The 22634-nt window shown below is 39.0% G+C and overlaps 3 protein-coding genes across 3 annotated transcripts in view; all 3 read right to left on the bottom strand.

The window, feature by feature from the left end:
- Nucleotides 1-22267, bottom strand: part of LOC148063631 (uncharacterized) — a 45895-nt gene extending 23628 nt beyond the window's left edge. The window contains exons 1-12 of the mRNA XM_087811784.1: nt 22168-22267; nt 21969-22031; nt 21799-21897; nt 21556-21649; nt 21410-21487; nt 21202-21350; nt 20931-21109; nt 20725-20854; nt 20419-20644; nt 20162-20277; nt 19934-20091; nt 19771-19823 (exon numbers count right to left, since the gene is read on the bottom strand). Of these exons, the coding sequence (XP_087667910.1) occupies nt 19771-19823; nt 19934-20091; nt 20162-20277; nt 20419-20644; nt 20725-20854; nt 20931-21109; nt 21202-21350; nt 21410-21487; nt 21556-21649; nt 21799-21897; nt 21969-22031; nt 22168-22263 (1441 nt within the window). The 5' untranslated portion in view covers nt 22264-22267. The remainder of the gene's footprint in view (nt 1-19770; nt 19824-19933; nt 20092-20161; nt 20278-20418; nt 20645-20724; nt 20855-20930; nt 21110-21201; nt 21351-21409; nt 21488-21555; nt 21650-21798; nt 21898-21968; nt 22032-22167) is intronic.
- LOC148063633 (zinc finger protein 212-like) lies at nt 883-8208 on the bottom strand. The gene is made up of 2 exons (XM_087811219.1): nt 7980-8208; nt 883-2094 (listed from the first exon to the last, which is right to left on the bottom strand). Exons 1-2 carry the CDS (start codon nt 8203-8205, stop codon nt 1241-1243), a joined length of 1080 nt encoding a protein of 359 aa, XP_087667345.1. The 5' UTR covers nt 8206-8208; the 3' UTR covers nt 883-1240.
- Nucleotides 11183-14767, bottom strand: LOC148063632 (uncharacterized). Its single transcript, XM_087811060.1, has 2 exons — nt 14603-14767; nt 11183-12735 (listed from the first exon to the last, which is right to left on the bottom strand). Exons 1-2 carry the CDS (start codon nt 14685-14687, stop codon nt 11735-11737), a joined length of 1086 nt encoding a protein of 361 aa, XP_087667186.1. The 5' UTR covers nt 14688-14767; the 3' UTR covers nt 11183-11734.
- Nucleotides 22268-22634: the final 367 nt, after the last annotated feature.

The following is a 22634-nucleotide window of genomic DNA, read 5'->3' as shown; positions in this document are numbered from 1 at the left end:
GGAAGTTTTCTACAACGTGTATAACCATTTGAAACACGATAAAAAAAAGCCTGTGATAAACTGGGAACTGACTGATGAACTTTTTATTAGGATAATCGACACAAACAAACAACTGTTGAGCTCACGTCATGTTTCCCTGTGACCTTAAACGTACAAGCTGGCCAACAAAAAAATTCCGTGGAACATCTTAATAGTCATCTTAACCAGAAGAATGTATAGGAATTATGAATTATTATTTTCCTCTTATTTTTCATAAAATCGATACTTGAAGACACAAAGAGACGCCATGTCAACGGCTGTTTAAATAAAGTTGTGTATTTTGAATGCAACGGACACGTCCAAACGTATGTGTTCCACGGGATATTTTTGTCCACATCTGGTTTGCCATAAAAATGAAGTGAAATATGTCACTGCGCATGCTTTGGCCAATCGCGCAGATTTACCATATCGTGTACTAACAGTATCTTTTCTGAGGAGAATTGCCAGGCTTGCAAGTAAACACACGACTATATGAGCGGAAAACGATCTTCGTTTATTAGAATGTTGATACGCATATGATTTTCGCCACCTAGTGTTGAAAAATGAGAATTGCGACCATGTTAATTGAATGTTGTGTATCGTTCTCTAACGCAAAAATTAATTTCAGTTTTCATTTAACAGTTTTCACGATAGAAAAAGTTTGCGTAATTAAACTCATTGAAATTATTTTTTTGTGAAATAAACTGGTGTGCCAATTCATTCAAATCTTTCATTAGTAAAAGGAGGACACTTTCTGTAATGTCTGTGCAATCCTATTAATTGCTCCTCAACAGATGTAAAACTGGGTCGGACCAAAAGTGTATCTGCACATAGCATTCTTTAAATGCAGAAAAGGAACTCAGAAACATTTTGCCACTTTAATTTTTTAAAACGCATTAACAAGAATAAACTTCATGCACATGTTGACAGAAGATCATAAACATATTTGTGTTGAAAAAAAGAAATTAAAAACATTTCCTTACCATCATTCCTTAGTTTAAAGGAGACAAGAAAACTAATCATTTACAGATTTATTTATGTAAAAGTAAAAAGCTCTAAAATTCTGTTAGTTTTTAAAGGTGGGTTTCACATTCAGGTGCAGAACTACAATATTTTCTAAGCAACCATACATAATTATGATTTCTTTTTTTTTTTTTTTTTTTTAATTGGGGGGAAAAAACCCAAACCCTTTTTTATACAGCATTTACTTCACCTATGGCTATCAAATCTGCACACTCAGAACCTCGTTTTGGTCTTTCTCTTTGTGATTTCGCTGGTGTCTCAACATCTCATCTTTCCGCCTGAAACGCCGACCACAATCTGAGCAGCCATATGGTGTCTCCCCTGTGTGAATTCTCTTGTGTCTGTTCAGGACTCCGGCCTGTGTGAACCATTTCCCGCATTCTGAGCAACAGAATCTTTTTTTCTTGTAGCAAATTGTGACACTACTACCTGTGGATGGAAAGCATGTTATGGGCTGTGAACAGCTGTTTGGTGTTTCTCTCGTGTGAGTTCTCATGTGGATACTCAAGTCTTTCCTCAGTGTGAAACATTCACCACATAGGGAGCAGGTAAGGTTTTTACTGCTGCACATTTTCCTGTGTTGAGCAAAACTATTGTGATGAGTAAATGTTATGTCACATCCAGAGCAAGTGATTGGGCTATCAACGGGATTGTTTATCTTCTCAGAGTTCGACTCAAGAACGTGCATTTCCATCCAGTCTTTACTGTCATCAGTGGAACATTCAGTGTGTTGAGGTGAATCTAAATTTAAGTTGCTGGTTCGTTCTCCAATTGCTCCATCTAGCACTGAGCTTGGTTGACCTGAGCGGATCTGTTCTAGACGAAGCGGTAAAGACTTTGTTCCTTGTTCATTTTCCACACGGCCAGTCACACCAGGGAATCTGGTGCCCCTATCATCTCCGACTTTCACGACCAAGACGTTGAAAGGAAACTTGGCGTTCTGCTCTTCTTCTCTTCTCTGTAGACACTCTTCTTTTACCGGGTCAAGACGAATGTTCAAATCACGCTGCCCACAAGGAATCTGGTCTTTATCCACTGGCAGCTGCTTCACTTCTGCAGAGACACAAACATTCGGGTCACTTTATTATCCAAGTATTTATAATATAGCGTTTGAAAAATGTTGAAATAAATAAAAAGGAAACGGACACAGAAGAGGTGATGGACGACAATAGAATGTTATGCGACCTCAAATGCAGACATATCTTTCTGCACCACCATGAAGCGTTCACTTGTCATATCAGAGGCAGCTGCAGCAGGACCAAGTCCAATTACTGGAACTGGCACATGCCTCTGAGCCCCTTCCGGAAATACCAGTGAAGTTGCCAGAAATCCGAGGCCTCTCTCCGCCCCTTCAAGAAATGCCGGTTAAAACTGACATCTACAAGATTTTAATTACACATGCTGTTGGTTTTGTCTACCAAGAGTATGCTCAGGCCAAAGTTGACAAAGCTGAAATGTGTTTTCTATTCTTGAAATTGAAGCTTATAACCATAGTGAAACTGATTACACAACAGAGAGTCTTTGAATCTTGAATCTCTTTAAAGACTTTGCTGTAACATGGTCAGAAGGTGTTTGAATGGAGACATAATCCTTTAGGCGCAGAAAGAAAGATGGCATATCGGAGAACATAAATCTCTGTTGTGTGATCTGCTACAGAGTAAATATCCGACGAAACATTCTTCTAGACCCACTCCAAATGGGTACCAAAAAATTAGCCAACATGCCAGATAAATCAAAGAACTTAATCTACTGCATTTAATGGTCTAGAAGGCAGTTTAAAATCATTTTATTTTCTCAAAAATGACCAGTGCCCTTAAGAAACCTTATGTAATTCTTTTTTACTTACTGACCTTGAACTGATTTGATACTGTAATCAGTCAAAAATCTGTTGAAATGTTGTTTTTTTTTTATCATTTATTGTATATTTTTTCACGTTTTTGCAACGCCAGAGTGCCACACAATGATTACATACAGTAAATGAACACTGCTGGACATTTATAGCCCACAGGAACACGGAGAATTCAACGGATATATACCACCCGAGCTGCAACTCATTTTCCGTTCCCGCGGACATCGCCATCACCCCCCAAGATGGCCCCGAAGCGACTGAGCATGCTGATCCGAGGAGAAGCCTTCTTCACCGAAAACGGCGACGCAAGCAGGGCAAGAGAGGAGGACTTCATGCTAAGCTAAAAGCTCGTGCTAGCAGAGCACCGCTACTCAGCCTTCTTCTGGCTAATGTACGGTCCCTGGATCACAGCGGGAAATAAGAGAGTGCTGCGCTCTCATTTTCACTGAAACCTGGAAAAGGTTCCCGAAAGCGCCATTCAGCTTGAAACCCACTCACCGATGAGACCGGTGTAGGTACAAATTCTGTCCCCCCTACAAATTCTGTCCCACCACTTCCTATGTGATGACATCACACGCAGCTTATGCAAACGTCTCTTTAAAATATTTTTTATGGGTTAAAGAAACGTCAACAGAAGGTTTACATGATACTTTTTACCACACATAAAACATTTATATTGACAAAAAGACGATGTTTGTCAACCTAATCACTTTTCGTTCTTTCATTTCCTGGTCTGACGACACATGTGACTTTGACACCAACAGGAAGTTTCTGTGCTACATGTGACGAAGCCGCTAATTGACTGAAGCTGTTTTACTAATAACAACGCACAACTGTACAATACAATACAAACATTCGAGTTCCAAAATAATTCGCTTTTCAAATAACAAAAATGTTAGAATATTTCCCTTTCAATAACTTATTCTACCGGTCTGTAGTTCGGATCATAAACACCTCAGTAATTATTTAGTTTTCATTTCGATTTTTTTTTCTTCCCAATTTAAATCAATTATTAAATGTACATAAGCGAATTATTTCGGAATTCAAATGTTTGTATTGCATTGTACAGTTGTGCGTTATTATTAGTAAAACAGATTCAGTCAATCAGCGGCTTCGTCACATGTAGCGCGGACACTCTCGGTGGTGTCAAAGTCACATGTGTCGTCAGACCAGGAAATGAAAGAACGGAAAGTGATTATGTTGACGAACATCGTCTTTTTGTCAATATAAATGTTTTATGTGGTAAAAAGTATCATGTAAACCTTCTGTTGACGTTTCTTTAACCCATAAAAAATATTCGCAATGTTCGCATATGCCGCGTGTGACGTCATCACGTAGGAAGTGGGGAATTTGTAGGGGGGACAGAATTTGTACCTACACCGGACTGCAGCCTCCAGTAAGACCAGAGGAGGAGGCGTCTGTGTGTTTGTAAACAAGTCATGGTGTGGAGATACACAGACTTTTCACGTACACTGTTGGCCAGACGTGGAGTTTTTATTGCTTAAATGTCGTCCCTTTTACCTCCCGAGGGAATTCACTTCTGTTTTTTTAGTCGCTGTTTACATCCCCCCGCGAGCCAACTCAGTGACCGCACTCGGGGAACTCCATGACGTCATCAGCGCTTTAGAAACAGCTCACCCTGATTCTGTTTTTATTACCTAAGGACTGTTTTCTCGAAATATTTCCAACATGTGAACATTCCCACCTGTGATAAAACACATTGGACCATGTTTACAGCAACATAAGGGGTGCATACAGGGCTGCACCACGCCCCCAGAGGCGAGGCAGAGTACAAAGCTGCCAAGTACAGACTGAGGAAGGCCATCACAACGGCCAAGAGGCAGTACAAGGAGAAACTGAACAGCCTCTACTCCTCTGCCGACTCCGGACGGATGTGGCAAGGCCTGCAGCACATAACTGATTACAAAAGGACCACCACCAGCACTATCAACACCAGAGACAGTTTTGCGGATGACCTCAACACCTTCTATAGCCGCTTTGAAGACTCCGGCCAAAGAACAGAGGGCCAACACAAACATACCTGGACCCCCTCAACCCCCCACCAACTATATCACCAGAACAAGTCAACAAGACAATGAGGAAAATTAACCCCCGGAAAGCAGCAGGACCAGATAACATCCCTGGCCGGGCCCTCAGAGCGTGTGCGAACGAGCTGGATGATGTTCTCACCTCCATCTACAACCTCTCCCTCAGCCAGAGCATTGTTACGACCTGCTTCAAGACCACAACCATCGTCCCCCTCCCCAAGAAAACCCCACCCACCTGCATGAATGACTACAGACCAGTAGCGCTCACTCCGATCATAGCAAAGTGTTTTGAGCGAGTAGTGCTGGCCATCATTCAGAGCAGCATACCAGACACACTGGACCCCCTACAGTATGCCTACCGGTCCAACAGATCCACCTCAGATGCCATTGCTGCTGCCCTCCATTATCCCCCACTCCTGGAGAATAAAGACTCCTATGTAAGGATGCTCTTTATTGACTACAGCGCCGCCTTCAACACAGTCATTCCTCACAAACTGTCTGCACTCGGTCTGCACCACACCCTCTGTGACTGGCTCTTGGACTTCCTGACAGGCCGACCCCAGTCGGTCAGGAGTCAGGTCAGGCCATCCTTTACACCCTGTTCACCCATGACTGTGTCGCATCCCACGAGGACAACGTCATCCTTAAGTTTGCGGATGACACAGCAGTGATAGGACCATCAATGGTGGGGAGGAGGCGGCCTAGGAGTGAGGTGGCCAGTCTGGTGGCGTGATGTGAGGACAACAAGCTCACCCTCTACACCGACAAGACGAAGGAGATCATAGTGGACATGAGGAAGAAGAGGAAGCCTCATCAGCCACTATATATCCGAGAGCTTGAAGTGGAGAGGGTGAGCAGCTTCAAATATCTGGGCGTCCACATCAGCGAGGATCTTACGTGGACATTTAATACCACACAGCTGGTCAAGAAGGCGCAACAGCGGCTGTATTTCCTGAGGAGGCTGAGAAAGTTCGGGATGTCAACAAAGATCATCAGGAACTTCTACAGCTGCCTCGTTGAAAGCATCTTGACCAGCTGCATCACCGTGTGGTACGGCAGCACTACTGTAAACGACCGCAAATGCCTGCAGAGAGTGTTGAAGACAGCTGAGAGGATCACCAGAACTTCTCTGCCCTCCCTGCCCAGCATATACCACCGCAGGGTCCACAGTAGAGCTGCCTCCATCCTCAAAGATCCTACGCACCCCCAGCACGGATTGTTCACACTCAGGCCGCAGGTACAGGAGTGTGAAGTGCGGAACAACGAGACTGAAAAACTCTCTTTCCAACCGCCATCAGACTCCTTAACAACTAAAGCCACATCTACCTCATGCACTATTTGCAGTACTTGAACTTTTGTTGCTCTGTTTTTTTTAGATTTGTTATTCTTTAAAATGTATATAGAGTTATTTATATATGTATGTATATATATAGATGTATATATGTTTATTTTTACTGTGCACGTTTGTTCGGGGTACAAAGTAAGAATTTCATGGTACGTAGTACCTATGACAATAAACGCTTTGAATCTTTGAATCTTGAATGTGAGTAATACTACAAAGCTGCACTATATAATTTTTGTTATTTACAAATATTAAAACCTGTATAAATTCCTAATGAATGAATAACATGTTTGCAGTATTCATGAACATTATTATTAGTATAATATATATCCCACTAATCAGATGTACTTTTTGTAATCAACTAAAATCTAAAAAATGAAAATCTGAATAATGTGAGTGTATTTTAATCAATCAATGTGACCAATCACCATGATCTACTCTTGAGCAGAAAAACAATAGTACAACAGCCAGTTAGTTAATGAACTGATATGTCATAGCACACGGAAAAAAAAGAACATTGGTAAGAAGTAGATAGAAGTTTAAAGCATGTCACTTAAAAATTGCACTTTTTGCGTATCGTTTGTGATAAATCTAAGTGTGTGTCCCTGTCATCTCCTCTGGAAGATGCAAAAATGATGACTGGCGATCATTAACATTTTCACTTACTGTCATGATATTTATTATATATATTTATAATATATATATATTTTACAAGTGTCAGTAATTTGGCCATCATGCCAGGAAAAAGGCCAGATCTAATCAGTATTTACCAACATAGGGCCCCGTTTTCTCTGGTCTGGCAAGTGGGAGGGTTGGAACTCCCAGGCTTTAGTAACACATTCTTGTAAATATAAACGACAACAGATTTGAATCAACAGGCAGCAATGACCAACATGAGTTGGTTGCATTTAAAAAAAAAAAATGTTATAAGACCATTTTCATTCTCATTGACTGGCTGCTAATGTTATTTCGTCTTTTCCTCAGCGTCAATCATTTCACACGTTAAATGCGCAACAGAACGGCTGACTTGTCGTGTGTCATCTTTTTGTTCTGTACTGACACCACAACAAATCTGTATGTTCTGTCTAAAACACTGGTAATAATCTCATTCTAATCTGATTCTGATACGTTGATCCTTTTTATTTGTATTTATTAAAAAAAATGCTTAATTTATTTCAAACTACAGATGTTTAATTAGCATTTTTTATGCTTCTGATCGGACTGATCAACCCCATAAACAAAAGTAAAAAAAAAATAGAACGCAGGGTAGATCTACTGTCTAATCATATCCGTCTATCATTTAAAGCTATGTTTGAAAACAAATATTAATGTTCTGATAACGCAGTCAAATAAGAGGACGTGCAAGTAAAAATATGAATAAATCCCACTTAAAAGTGCCATCATTGTTGTCATTTCCGGGATGGGTGGAGAGATGACGTAGATGCCAGTAATCGGGCTCCGTTTTGCTGGACAGGAATTCTTGCAGATGCCAATAAATATACATGGGAGTGGTGGAGGTGTGTGTAAGAGAACATTAAAAACGTACAATAGCGTCATACAAGTGAGATAAATAAAAGCGATTTCATACACAATAAAATAATAATAAAAAAAATAGTATAAATGAAAAACAGTTAAAATGGATGTGCCACATTTTAAATATTCTAAATTGAAAGTAAAATTGCAAAACTATTCTACGGACCTGGTGTGTTGCGAAGAATCGCAGTATCTACGGTGTGTGCTTTCTGCTGGCGTTCCATCTCTTTCTCCAACTCTGCGACTGTTTGCTCGAACACGCCGAAGATCTCCCGCGCAGCAGCGGCCAGACGATCATTGATGAACCGCCTGAAGTTCAGCACTGTGGACATTCTGGTGGTTTTGGAACCGATAAGGAAGTCAGAAGAACCTTGTTCTGTCGGGGCGTCCATCGCAAATGCTTAACGCTGGCGGTCTTGTTCGTCACGTTATTTTCATAATAGTGGCTGAAATACAACTACCGCCACCCACAGCGTTGGAGTAGTAACTACACCCCAACTAGAGCATTAGAGCAGGATTGGGCCACCTTTACCACTTAAAGAACCAATTGTACCCGTTTTCTACAGGAAAGAAAACAAACATTTTGACTTTTAAAATTAACTACCATTACATATAATGTTCACTTTCTTTGTTTGTCTTTATGCTATGTATAAACAACTTAAAAAAAAAACGTTAGTTATCGACAGTTAACCCCAAAATCAAACTAATTTTCTACTCACACTCCTTAAGACCTTTCTATTTGTGCAGGTCTTTTCTTTATCTTGGGGCTGCTGTGTTTGTCACTGTTTTGTCTTGGCCTTTCAAGTTTTTCAATTTGTATGTATTTTCAACTGTGTATTGTCCTGTCGTTTAAGCACTTTGACACCATGGTCTGAGAAAAGCGCTTTATAAATACAAGTTTCACTCGCCAGGCCTCAAAAACTTTAGGGATTTCAAGGATTAACCAATAGTGAAGTTTGGTTAGAGGGCATAGCAGCCAGTAGAACAATAGGTTCTGTGGTGGAGTTGCATGATGCTGTTGTTTTAATAAAATGGTTTGCTTACCATTTAACTGGAGACACAGCTGCTGTATCGGTCATGTGTGTCTCTTCTGAAAGTGCTGCAGACGCCGCAGCGAGTATTCATTCGATGCATGGCCGTGGCATCAGTGTAGCTCAACCAACCCATCACTTCTGATAGTGCATATCCAATTAAATACAATAAGTAAATATAGTTTTATTGTATGTTTTTTTTTAATAATCTACAGTTAACTATAACCTATTTTAACCAAATAATTATCTTTATTCAATTTATAGCATCATAACCAATTTACATTCAAGGAAGTGAGGAATAATTACAGTCTAATAAAACTGGCACTGGATTTGTTAGTGATACATAATGATTGTATGTACTTATAATATAATAATATATGATACCAAATATGTGAAAAAGAAATGTGTAATCATTACCGCGGCTGCCACTCACCTACAATCATTGACCAAAAGGGGCATCAATGTCTTTGATGATGTGGCCACATAATCCCATTACTCATTTTTTAGCAGGTCCTTTAGTTCTCGTTGGGAAGATATGACCAGCACCTTTATATCGAAGACCATGGTCCTCAGTCTTAAGGTTATGTCCAGGTTAAATGGGATGTTGTTCACCCATGGGGAGGAGTGGTCTCAAGAGATTTAGCTTAACCAACAATTAAAAAATTACAGTCATTTTATACATTTTTCGTATCGTTAAGCAGGAGGAACTCAGTCTGTTTGTGTCTCTTCAGACAACTTAATTAAGTGTAACACTTCCCAAGGAGCTGGAATACATATCGTGTATTTTACGTCCAAGTAAACATTTACCTCATTCTGAGCAGGGTTTGCACCTTAGTGAGTTCTCATGTGGATCTTAAGGTGGTTCAAATTGTTTATTTTTCACCTTGGGAGCAACAGAATGGTTTCTCTCCTGTTAGTATTTTCAGGTGCTTCCTTTAGATTGTCGCAAGAAAAATGTTAATTGCATTATGAACAGCTAAATGGTTTCTCTCCTGTGTGTATGCCCATGTGAGTCTTTGGAGTATTTATCTTGTTTAAACACTTTCCATGGCTAAGCCTTGGGTTCCCCTCAGGAAGACCTTGATGATTTAGCGTGAGTAAGGAAAGTCTGGGCCTCCCTGCTGAAGCTGCTGCCCCGGTGAACTGAACCCAGAAATGTAGATGAAAATGAAACAAAAATATTTTACTTTGTGAGCAACAGTATGGTTTCTCAGAAGTGTATATTTATACTCCTCTCATGAAAACTCTGACCACTCTTCACACAGTAGTAGGGTTAATTATCACGTAGGTATGTAGTTTACAACATAGGTTTGCCTCCTCTGCATGTCAGTCCCGTCTTTTGAGAAACATTTCCGCCCAGGTCATTGACTTGGCATCAGCCTTGTCATTGGCTGACAAGTCAGGTTGGTGTGCTACTCCACCCTTTGATATCATTAGTGTCATATCCTGAAGCAAGTAACCACTTCTGTTTAGTAGCGAAGTAGGTTGTGAAGTAGGTGGCGCGTTGGGACAGTTGTCTCTGCCCCGTCTGTTGCTGTGTGGAGTATAGCAACTGGTGAAAGGTTCCTGGTGCTTACGACAAAATTCTGAGCTCTCCTTTTTATCTTTTCTCTTCAAAACAATATCGCAGGGGAACTTGGTGTTTTTCCTTAATGTGGAAATTTTGTTACCGCAGTGCATCTGCAGACGTAGGTTCACACAATATAAGCAGTGTTTATGCTATTAATATAAAATACTGTGTAACACCATCTGGGAAATCAGTGACCTATTGGCACAGGTGCACTGCTGAAAAAATACAAATGTATTTGTAAAACTGATAATGTATTGACTGTTTAATGTCAAACCATCAATTTTACGAATAAAAAGAGGAAAATTAATCAAGTCTCTATGATCAATTGAGGCGTTCTAGGGAAAGGTTTTTGTCCCTGCATAAATTTATGACTTTGAATGACAAACACATCTGTAAATGGATCGCTGATTTCCCAGATCATGTACTGATACTTTGCTCCATACTCAAACAAAAAGCTATATATTCACGGTTCGTCCAAATTGATAAAATATTTTGTCACGGACAAAATATAAACCATTTTAATCAACAACTAAGAGATAAATAAAGTTTATACCTTATACTAATAGTTGAAAAAAAAACATATCGCTTGATTTGGACGCGACTTAAATGTTTCAATTTTCAAAATCGATGAAGTATCTCAGACTAAGACAAATAATGAAAAACCAAGGAAATCATGTTACTGTGTGTATTTACAAAATAAACATCAACAATTAATCCAGCAATAACAAAATATTATTAGATTATTTTTATTAATACAAGCAGGTTAACTCTCACTTTATAGACAAAAATAATTACAATATTGTTTGAATATTGTATACTGTATTTTTCAGGAGACTACAAAATTGATTAGAATTGAATGATGCAACATCAAATATGACTTCCTTGATGTTATAATCAACTTAAGTAACACATTCGCAACATCATTTATTAAAAATTGGAAAAATGTTTTTATGGATTTCAATTCAGGAACATGATGACAAAATACTTCATTCCTATATTCACATTTGTTTCTACTAAGCACCATCATAGATAAGTTTAATTAATTAATAGCTCGCCATGCAGATTTATTTCTGTTTGTAAGATTTTCTTTTAGCCATTTATTAAATATACTCTTGATACTGCATGCACTTTTTTCGGAAGCTTCTTTTCATGAATCTGACCAATGAGCCTTGCTCCAGCTTTCATAAAGCTTATAATTTAAACACTAAAACAAATTCATAACCTAGCCTGGATTTAATTATTGTAGCAAAAATACTTCTTATGAGTCCTTTAAGCCTGCAACCTTACCTTTCCTTTATTTTAAAGCATTCAAAAACATCACTAATGATGCCGTTTAACATGTTTCTTCAGATCCCCGCTCTCTGCAAAACATTTTTCACATAGTGAGCAAGCATAGGGTTTCTCTCCCGTGTGAATTCTCATGTGGGCCTTAAGATTTTGTTTCCGATTGAAACATTTTCCACATTCTGAGCAGCTAAAAGGTTTCTCTCCCGTGTGTATTCTCATGTGAGTAGTCAGAGTTCCACTCTGATAAAAAGAGTGACCACACTCCGAACAAGAGAATGGTTTTTCTCCAGTGTGAATCCTCATGTGTCTTTTTAGGTCTCCTTTCTCAATGAAACACTGATCACACTCCGAGCAACGAAAAGGTTTTTCGCCTGTGTGTATTTTCATGTGAGTTTTAAGATGATCTCTCCTATTGAAACACTTCTCACACTCCGAACAGTGGAACATTTTTTCCCCCGTGTGAATTCTCGTGTGGATCTCCAGATTTCGTGTCTTTGCAAAACATTTTCCACAAAACAAACAAGCCAAAGAGTCACCCACGCAGGTTTTCCTGTGCAGAGTCAGTCCAGACCTCGAGGAACATCTTTTCTCACATCCAGGGCAAATCAGTGACTTGTCAAAGACATTGGTTTCCCCGCTCACAGAGACTTCTGGATTTTCTTCTGAAGTTGATTGTGTATGTTTGGTTTCCTTCCATTTGTCACAATCTTCATTGTCCGACTCAGATGACAGTGAGCTCTTTCGGTCTGCGTCTGAAAGTTGACCTAAGCAGGTTTTCTGTCTGCTGTCTCCGTTAGCATTGTTTTTTGTGTGTCGTCCTGAACTGCTAATCGGTGACTCCGCTGCTCCTTCATGAAGCTCTTCATCCTCTTCCAATTCATTCTTTACAACCACATTCAAAGGGTATTCCGGTACATTATCTTTGTCCGGGTCTTCTTTCCCTAAGTGTGAGGTTTGTGGTTCTTCTTGGCCCGTCCAGCAATTCCAGTCGCGCTGCTTGAGAGGAACATCATTTTTAGTCAACTGCTGCGCATCTGCAGGGGCAAAAACAGAAAAAAACGTATCAAGTATCTGATTTTGGTAGTGTCTTTGGCCGTTCTAAATATTCTTCACGTAAATCAAATTTTAAGTGTCAAGTTGTTTCTACATTTATGTTTCTACTGTATACACTTGAACACACATTCATTGTGTTACATTCTACTGTATTTGAGTCCAAAGTGTTGCCTTCAACCTTTAGCTTTCAAGGCTGAATATTGTTCTTTTGTCTAAAATAAATCAAGGTGCTGTAGGTTCAAACACACAAGTATTATATGATTCACCAGACCAATCTATGTCCACTTCAGGCTGTGAATGACAATTTTTTTTCAAACCAAAAACTCACAAGAAAGAAAGAACAAGAAAACAAACACAATAAGTTAATGATTAAAAACCATATAAATGCATTAAAAAAACTAAGGCACTGATTTTCACTGTAAAAAAAAAGAAAAAAAAAGCGCAAGCTTTTGTGGTAATTATAACAACTGTTAATAAACAGAAAATAAAAGTAGAACCAGAAAGGAAATCAATCAAATGACACATAACCAAACTCTGTAGTTCCATGTTTTTGGAAGATCCTGGTACCGTTTGATAAAGCCATTTGCAAAATGTTATTTTTTATGCTACTCTTCACCAGTTCATCCGTTACAGATACATAGGATACATCATACAACAAACTATTGTTTATCATATGGTGAATAGTTTACTTTATGCTGGCTTATATGTCAGTATGTAGGTATGTGTGTATTTTCCTATTCCTGGTTATTGAGAGTGGTCAGCACGTGTCGCTTTTCATCGCACAAGCTGCAGGATCGATGTATTCGCCGTCAAACTGCATTCACTTTGTTTACGTCACCAATATTTATTAATACTGATGACGTAGGAGACACGTCATAGTTTCTGTAGAATATTGAAATTTCCAGATTGGTCCAGTATAGGTGCCACAATTTGCCGACAACGTTTGACCATTTTTCACTAGCCAAAACTCCCTCGCAAAACCTCTTAAGTGAGGAAAATATTCTTTGGAACCCAAATATATATTATATTATATATTATATTTATATATTATAAAGTATATATCTACCTGTAAGTCTGCAAAATATCTTCTAAATTGATTGATTCGCACATGGTTTTTCCGGACCCGTTGATTTGCTGTTCCACTCCGACGAGCCATGTTTACTGACAGTTCCATCACTTCCAAGTAATTTCATAAAGTTCATCAATTCAATACAACTGCAATTTGCTTTATGTATCCATTATTTTACATTTAAACAACTGATTACAACAAATGATTAACATAATTAACATATTTATTCTGTTGTTAAGCAAGCTTTCCAATGATACCAACCTTTTTTTTAAATTGAGCAATTACTGAGTTTTTTAAAGTTATAGAATTTTCAAAGTCAGGTTTAACAAACAGTCGCATCTAACATATTGACCCCCATTGATTAGTATAGAGGAGGTTGACCATAAAATAGTGCATTTTGAGGAGTTATTATAGTCCATAACTTTGTTAATATTTATCGCAGGACAAATATATTTGTATCACTGGAATCGTCTTTACAAGACATTTTATATGATCCTGGTTTCATAAAAATAAATTAATCTTTAAACTTTTACACACATGCCTACAGTATGTACCAGTATTTTTCTAGTCTCTTGACAATTATTTATTTGGGAACCATATTGAAATAACCCCGCTGATTAAAAAATAAATCACATTTCTGTGCCCGGATAGTTTAATTGTCGAGAGCGTTTCGTCTTATCAATCTCTGTAGATCTACAAATGCAACACAATTGCAGTAGAAAAAAACTACATCATAAATATGAGACCGTTTTTGTGTGTTTGTGTTCGCTTGGACGAACCTTTTTCCTCACGCGATTGACCCGCAGATTTTAAGTCCGCGACCAGAACTTCGCAATGAATCTCTTTTTCCTGTCGTTTCTCCATCGCCGTCGAACCGTTCTACCGATCACAAATATAGATATAGGAAGAAAAACAGCACAGCCAACTCAGTGGCGGTTCTTTGTCTGTTTACGTCCGGTGGTGTTACACTTTTGTCTTCCTACTATCACCGTTGAAGAGAGAGAGGGGTTCCGCTCGCATGATACAGTTATAGAATTAAAGCCCATCTGAAGAGAGGTGGGTAAATGTTTTGATCTCTGTTTTTTTCTTGAATCCTAAAATGACACATTTCTATGGGGCTGAGCAGTTGTTGGTTACCTGGATTATGTTTAGTTTATATTACAAAACAAATCATGTCATCCTAATTGACTGAAAGTATTTATTGTTTTGGTTGGCTTGTTTTGGCATCTCCAATCTAAATGCCCTCTTGGCTTTATATGTGTATTAGGCTAAAATATTTGTCTAAAATATTTACTTTTTTTTGAAAACACACATGATAATGAACTTGGGAAGAAGCAACCAATTAAAGCACTTTCACCTTAAATGGCCGGCAAAGTCAATATAAAGTTGGTTTAACTCTTCATCCTCTCACTTGGACATGGATCAAGCATGTGCAGTTAATGAATTATGAAAAAAAAAGGTCGGAATACTTAAGTATGATATCAGACGCACCATGTGAGCGCAAAAGATTGTTACGAAAATGCATAAAATGTCATTTTTTGAAGGCTCGAAAAAAGGTCCAATTCGACCGTTTTTTTTTACTCAAACTTTAAAAAATGGCCCAAAATTGACGTGTCCGAAAATGGAAAAAAAGGTCGGAATACTTAAGTATGATATCAGAGGCACCATGTGAGCGCAATAGATTGTTACGAAAATGCGTAAAATGTTGTTTTTTGAAGGCTCGAAAAAAGGTCTAATTCGACCAATTTTTTTTACTCAAACTTTAAAAAATGGCCCAAAATCGACGTGTCCGAAAATGGAAAAAAAAGGTTGGAATACTTACTGTATGTACTTAAATACGTTAAATATGTTATCTGTATTAATATGCGGAAGTGATAAATGAAATCAATATCTTGATTATTAATAAAATAAATCGCCTACCATGACCTACCAATATAGCAAACTTTTTATTTGAATATAAATATATTTTAGTCCTTTCAAAATAACAAACAAAATACGTGCGTGAGTTACATTATAATTTAAAAAGCTAAGCTTTAGCGAACTAGCTCTTGTGTTAACGCACCACAGAAAGTTACATTACGCGCAATGAAACCTTATTTCTGAGTCATCTTAAAGCAATAATTAATCTTACCTCAATAGACGAGTGAAACATGCACCTGGTTCCGTCAAGTTACTGCACAAACGTAGGCAACAAAAACGCATGTTCTGGGAAGAGTAACAACAAGTCTGACATCAACATCCGGGGGTTTGGCGGAAGTTGCGTGTGCGGCAGTTTCCTGCATGATCAGTTTATTAGCGTGTGTGACGTCACCGCAGGATCGTGATTACTGTTGACAAACGTCACGTAGACGCTCATAATCGCAGCTAAATAAAAAAAAGGTAGGCTAAAACCGACGTTTTTGTCCCCCCTCTAACGTCACCCTAGGGACGCCTGGGGGAAATTGCACGGAGTCTGACGGTTTGATGCCTCGGGTTTGAGGACGTGTTGGTCAGTCTGGAGTGAAATGTTGACTGTGAATGTGTATTCAAACGTCCAAGCTCCTAGATGAAGCCAGTAACCCATACTTTACATTTTGATTATCTTTAAGCATTAATTTAAGTTTGGCGCATACGTATAGTGTTTAATAATTTTTAATCTAACAACTCCCCCTGTTAATGTGGCCTTTATAGGTCACGTCATAAACAAAAAAGTCCAATTTTCTAAATCAATGGTTGTTCCGCAGCAATATTTTATTGTTTTTTTATCTAATATTATAATTTTCCCAACAACATATTATCATCATGTACCTGCACACGCTATATGAATAACCAAAAGTATAATCATCTGTCTGCAATATTACAAGGTTTGGCCTTATTCAGTAGTGGTCCTTCATCATTCTTTCATGTTTCTCAGTAGTCCAGTCCATCAGCATTATCGTTATCATCATCATCATCTGCAGTTGGTCCGATTGTTCCTCTTCCATAGTTTGTTCTTTTTCGTCATCTAGTCCTCTTCTTCCATGCCCCGATTCCAGGCGTGCAGAGGAAAAAATCGATCCCAGAAATCCGTCTTCTTCGATCTTCTCCGAGTCCATCTTCTTCAACCTACACACAAACAACCTTCATTCAGGAGAAGTTCTGACCAAAAAAAAGTTTTTTATTAATTTAATAGAATTGGGTAATTTCCCCATGTAGCGCTTGTTTCTTCTGATTGGGGAATGTGGTTGATGCTTTTGAGTGCGTCTACTCATCCAGGTCAGAAAATCCTGCGTTCCCTTGACTTGATGTTTTATATCCTCCACTGATTTTGACCCTGGTTGGAGAGAGTAATATACATGTCCGCTGCCCTCTGCCTGTTATCTGGCAGTATGAGCAGACCATAATACATCTTCTTTTACCCCTTTTGTTTTGTTGTTCGTGACACGCTCTTTGCCGGCAGCTCTACAGGTCAATAGTTCCGGGAAAGACGGTCCAGTACTGTAGAGCATCGCTATAGTTAAGGGAAAGTTTCCTGTCCAGGGGGTCGTCTCTTCCGGGGCAGATGGTTCTTTAAAGTTTGTCCATGTCTTGGGTCACCTGGAGAGCAACTTCCTTGCTTCCCTGTTGTGTGGGCGGATGCCTTTGTCTTCCAGCCCCCCTTTTTTTGGGTTTGTTCTGCTTTGCTCTTTGTTTCACGCCCCCAGGTGTGAAACGGGCAGACGGACAGATGTTCAAGTAATCACTGTTGTGACTCTACGTCCGCTCCAAGCTTTTCTTGAAACAGTGTATCAGTCTGGATTAAAATGTTGATTTTGAATGTGTATTCAAACGCTTAGATGAAGTTAGTAATTTATACTTTGTATTTTGATTATCTTTAAGCATTAATTCAAGTATGGCGTATACGTATAGCGTATAATAATTTTTAATCTAACACAAGTATGAAAGTGCTAAGTATAATAGTTACGATTTTTTAATTAAAAATGTTCATGAAATCGCTGCTACTGAGATGTGGAAGGATGGAATGGTCAATGGACTGATGGCTCTGTGTCAGCCTGGCTACTGTGCTGAATAAGAACTTGGGGTTTTTCTTATTTGTTTCTATAAGTGAAGGATAATAGCTGGGCTCTGGCTTTCCAAAGCGCTGCCTTGTATATTCTTAACTTAACTTGCCAGACCTGGTAGAATTCATCATCAAAGCCATTTCTTCTCTAGTCAGAGTCCTGTTTTAATGTATGCGTTTCCTGAGTATACCAGGGAGCACAACTACTTCTGTTAACAGTCTTTTTACTACTTCTGTTAACAGTCTTTTTAGTTAGTGGTGCAATTAAGTCAAGCGTATTATGTAGCGAGTCTGCAAAACTGCCCACAAAGTTATCAATGTCTTGGTGACTATGGGTAGAGTCTGACACACTAAACTAGACATTATACTGAGCACTGAGGGAATTGATTCCTTAAATTTGGTTAGGGCACTTTCAGAAAGAAATCTTTTGAGAGTGCTCCTGCTCTGTTGACTTGGGTCAATTAAGATATGATCATGTTATTCATTGATGGTCAGAAAGAAGAAAGAGTATATAGTTAAACGTGTGAGCCAAGCTATCATGGACCATATCCACTCGTGCTCCTGATTGGTGGGTGACATCTGATTCCTCACCCCCTCATTGGCTGGAGATGTTCCGACCCGCAGTCCTTCTGTCTCTCTCCTCCTTCGAATTGACTTTGAAACTTCTTTTATTTGACGTTATTGAAAGATCTGAGGCTCACATAAAATGCTAACTTATCATAACTTTCCCAGCTCTTTCTAAGGATCAGAATGATATCAAACATTACATGTTAGGAAACCACAGTATTGATATGTATGTTCAAACGGCATATAAACATCAAAACACTTTTATATTTGGATATATATTTCATGTAACTTCCTTCTTTGGTGTCTCTTTACCTGAAAATATTTTATTGTATTGAACGACAAAAAGACATTTAGTGTTCTGAAAAGTCATCTGGTCATTCTGCTCTCCTGGCCATGCTGGTCTTCTGACCATGTGTAAAATGGCCAGCCTTTGGATGCCAGAGAGAGGGGGGAGGAAGGTCGCCATTCCAAAGACGTCGTTAACCAGAACTTTGGTCTTTCAGTCAACAGCAAAAACAACATGAAGGTTTTCACTACACCATTGACACGAGTCAACCTGTGTCTCTCTTGGTGGTGCTACATTAAATTACTGACCGGCAAAGACACCCTTTGACAACACCAACCAACCTTCAACCAGCTCCACCACATACACTAAGGCATTGAATAATGTTACTAATCTAAATGTCACCCCACACACTACCAGGTTCACCCGTGCCTAAAACCGACAATGCATGGTCGAGGTCTGCTCGGGATCTTTACACATGAGTGGAAACGTTATCTCCGTTGTCTTGGTTGTTATCTACTTGCTCATGGCTGTTGGTGCATGCTTGACAACTATGGTCTGCGACGGCTCTTGGCTGTTTGTTCTTGCATGGAAAACCAATGTGGCCTTTGCAAAAGTTCCAAATAAAAAGTTCACAGAAAGAAAAAAACACCAGCGCCAACCCAATCTGCAGAGACAGGAGAGCATAATCGTATTGTTGAGGTTGAATCTCTACTGTCTTTTCTTCAATGGTGACATTGTACTGAGCAACTGTGGTTTTGTATTCAGCATCTTTGGAGCTCATCACAGACAGACAGCGGTAGTGACCAGTGTCAGACTTTGAGACCTCCAGGATGAGTAGTCCATCTTGTTGCTCCAGACGATGAGGTGAAGAGACCAGTGTGGACTTATCTTTCTCCCACCTCATTGTTGCAAGCTTTGATTCCAGAGAGCATAGAAGTTTCAAATATCCAGGAATAGTAAGATTTTTCCTTTCAGTTTGAGGTTCTATGAAAGACACAAGTCAACATTTTAGAGCTAAGGTATTCCTATACTCATTATGTTGGAGGTGGCTTTTGTCAGGAGTGTTATTCACTCACCAGTCTTTGGACACAGAGAAGCATTTCCTTCTTTTACACTCTGGAGCAGTTCTCTGAAGAAAAATATAATTGTGTTTTAGTTTGTTTTTATCTCCCAATAACCATGATGTGTGCTGTGATCCACCTTGAACACTGCACTTCATATTTGAGAACAGATACTCACCTCTGTGTAGCAGAAAGAGCTGAACATTTGCCAGCAGCATGGTCCCAGCCACAGTAAGGGTCTCTGGCAAGAACACAGTCCATGCAAGTCAAAGATCTTCCACAGGAGGACAGGGACACCTGTACTACTCCAGAGTCTGAGCCTGCGTAGATCTGACGCTGCACATCAGAAAAAAAGACTCATGTCAGGGATTCAATTCAACATGATGCTCAACACTCATAAAATTACCGTGACATTGGAGAACTTGAGAATCTTGATGGGCTCTGAGGTCTTAAAGACTTGAACTTCCTCTATTATGAAAATCTCACCACCATAGTTCACAGCTTTCAGGATGGTTCCTTTATCTTTCATGTCAGAAAACAAACAGTTGTTTTTATGTTTGACATTAATTAAATACTTATTACCATATTTTAACAGATTTTCATTATTTGTTTTATATTTGCACATTATTTTTTTCTAATCAAGAGACAATGACAAATACACACTTGTGCCGATGAACATCACATGATGTTTGTCTCCATCTGTGGTCTGAACCTGGTCAATGATGATGTTTCTGAATTCTCCTCCTCCTTTCAACATCATCGCTTTTCCTCCCAGTGGCTCAATGGCCTCCTTAATTATTATGGGAAGATCAAGTCTATCTTCAACTATGAATATATGGGATCTTCTACTATCATTGATTCCAGCCTTCCGTGCTGCATTATCTATGCACTGCAAGAAGATGAGCAGAAGCAGGATTTCATAAGATGTATGGAATATATTTCAAACAAATTTTAACATAGCAAACCTACTGAGCCAGGTCGAGGAACTGGTAATGGATCTTTGTTGGGCATCCATCCATCAGAATACCTTATCATGAATGTTCCTTCTGAAAACACTCTGCTGATGTCTGTCACACTGTAGACACACACTGCTGAGCAACTGCATAGAAAGAATGTGTAACGATGGATAAACTTTGAGAAGCAACAGTATTAAAACTTGGATGAAAGATACACACGTCTGTGATGTGAAGACAGCAAAGAACAAACATGACTTCCAGTCTTGTTGGGGGTCACACCAGCGGAATGTGTCCTGGATCATGGAAGTTCCTTTGCAACCTGGAACTGGACATTCTAGTCTGGCTTTAACAAATGATGTCCACTTGTTCAGAAGATCAAAACGACCTCCATGGTCTCCCTAAAAAACACCAACATTACTTTAATGTAAACACAAGGAAGAAACAACATAAAGATCTATTAATAAAGACATCCAATTTTTTTTGTTTTCACCTTGCAGACTCGAGCTACTCGGCTAACATGCATAGTTTTATAGTCATACTCCACAGCTTTCTCACTGAAGAACAAGTAGATCTTGTCATCATCTCCAGTGTCACTGTTTTCACTCTCAGGCATCATCTCCATTGAAACAAATGTCGGATCTGTCATGGATAGATGAATGTGATGAAGATCTGAAACACTGATGTTTGATCTCATTTACCAAAGAAGCTTGTCTGGGATGTTTTGATTGCAGATCCTTTTGAGAAAACCTCTCCAACAGCTGAGTAAACATCGTCTCCTTTAAATAAAAAAAATGTTTCAGTGCAGAAAAAGATTCATCACATACTTTAACATTATAAATCTGACCGATCATGAGGGAGGCAGAGCTCTCAGAAGGATCATGTGGACAAACTGATACTTCATTATTTCCCTCGAGAGTCAAGTTTCCATCCATGTATGACTGCAAACACATCAATAAAGGTAATCTAATATGAGTCCTCAAAAATGTTCACATAAAATGACTATTTGATAAATGATGATGAAAATGTTTTGTTGTTTTGCAAAAACATCTTTCATGAACACATCATTATATAAACATACAGTTCTCACCATGTAATCACTCTGTGGTTTTAAAGCATTGGTTCCACACACTAACATCCGGCCGTCCTGTTTTTTCAGCAGGGTTTTGATTTGGTTCCTGCATTCAGTCTGTTGGTTCATAAAATCACCCAAAGATTAAGTTCTGGATTACACATATGAAAACACACATCATAACTCACTGTTGGATTAATTGATTTACGATCACATGTCGCGGCCTGTTCTAGTGTCACATCCCATTTCACCTGAAACATTTGAATCACATGTGAGAGTGTTGACGAGCACAGAGGCAGAACGATCAAATAATTGGAATAATTATTATATATTTCTTAATATTACACACAACAAGTTCCACGAAAAAAGTATTAAAAGTTTTCTTACTGAGTCATTTTTCTTGGAGATGTCATTGAGGTCGAGGGCGTACACCATCCCACTGGCACCCACCATCAGCAGGCCCAGGTCCTCCCTCAGCATCATGGTGGAGTAGTCAAACACTCCCTTCTCTTGAAACGTGTTATTATTGTCACCTTGGTAGAAGATAAATGATGAATAAACCACTGGACTAATGTATCATTAATGATGAATAAACCACTGGACTAATGTATCATTAATGATGAATAAACCACTGGACTAATGTACCAAGAACAAAGTCTTGAGTGTGACTTACTGTCATAAGGCACAAATCTGCGAGGGACAGGGTCCAGTACTGAGGCCAGAGCCGACAGCAGGGGCAGAAAGCACAGCAGTAGATTCATTATTGCTTCTCAGAATTGTCAGGTATCTTCAAGGTTGTGTACCAGATAAACTGGACATAGCTATATTTATAACCCAACGTGTATAGAAATAAA

Source organism: Callionymus lyra, chromosome 16, assembly GCF_982586985.1.
Source record: "Callionymus lyra chromosome 16, fCalLyr1.hap1.1, whole genome shotgun sequence".
In the NCBI taxonomy this organism is placed as follows: domain Eukaryota; kingdom Metazoa; phylum Chordata; class Actinopteri; order Syngnathiformes; family Callionymidae; genus Callionymus; species Callionymus lyra.
This window is presented reverse-complemented; position numbering and strand designations above follow the sequence as displayed.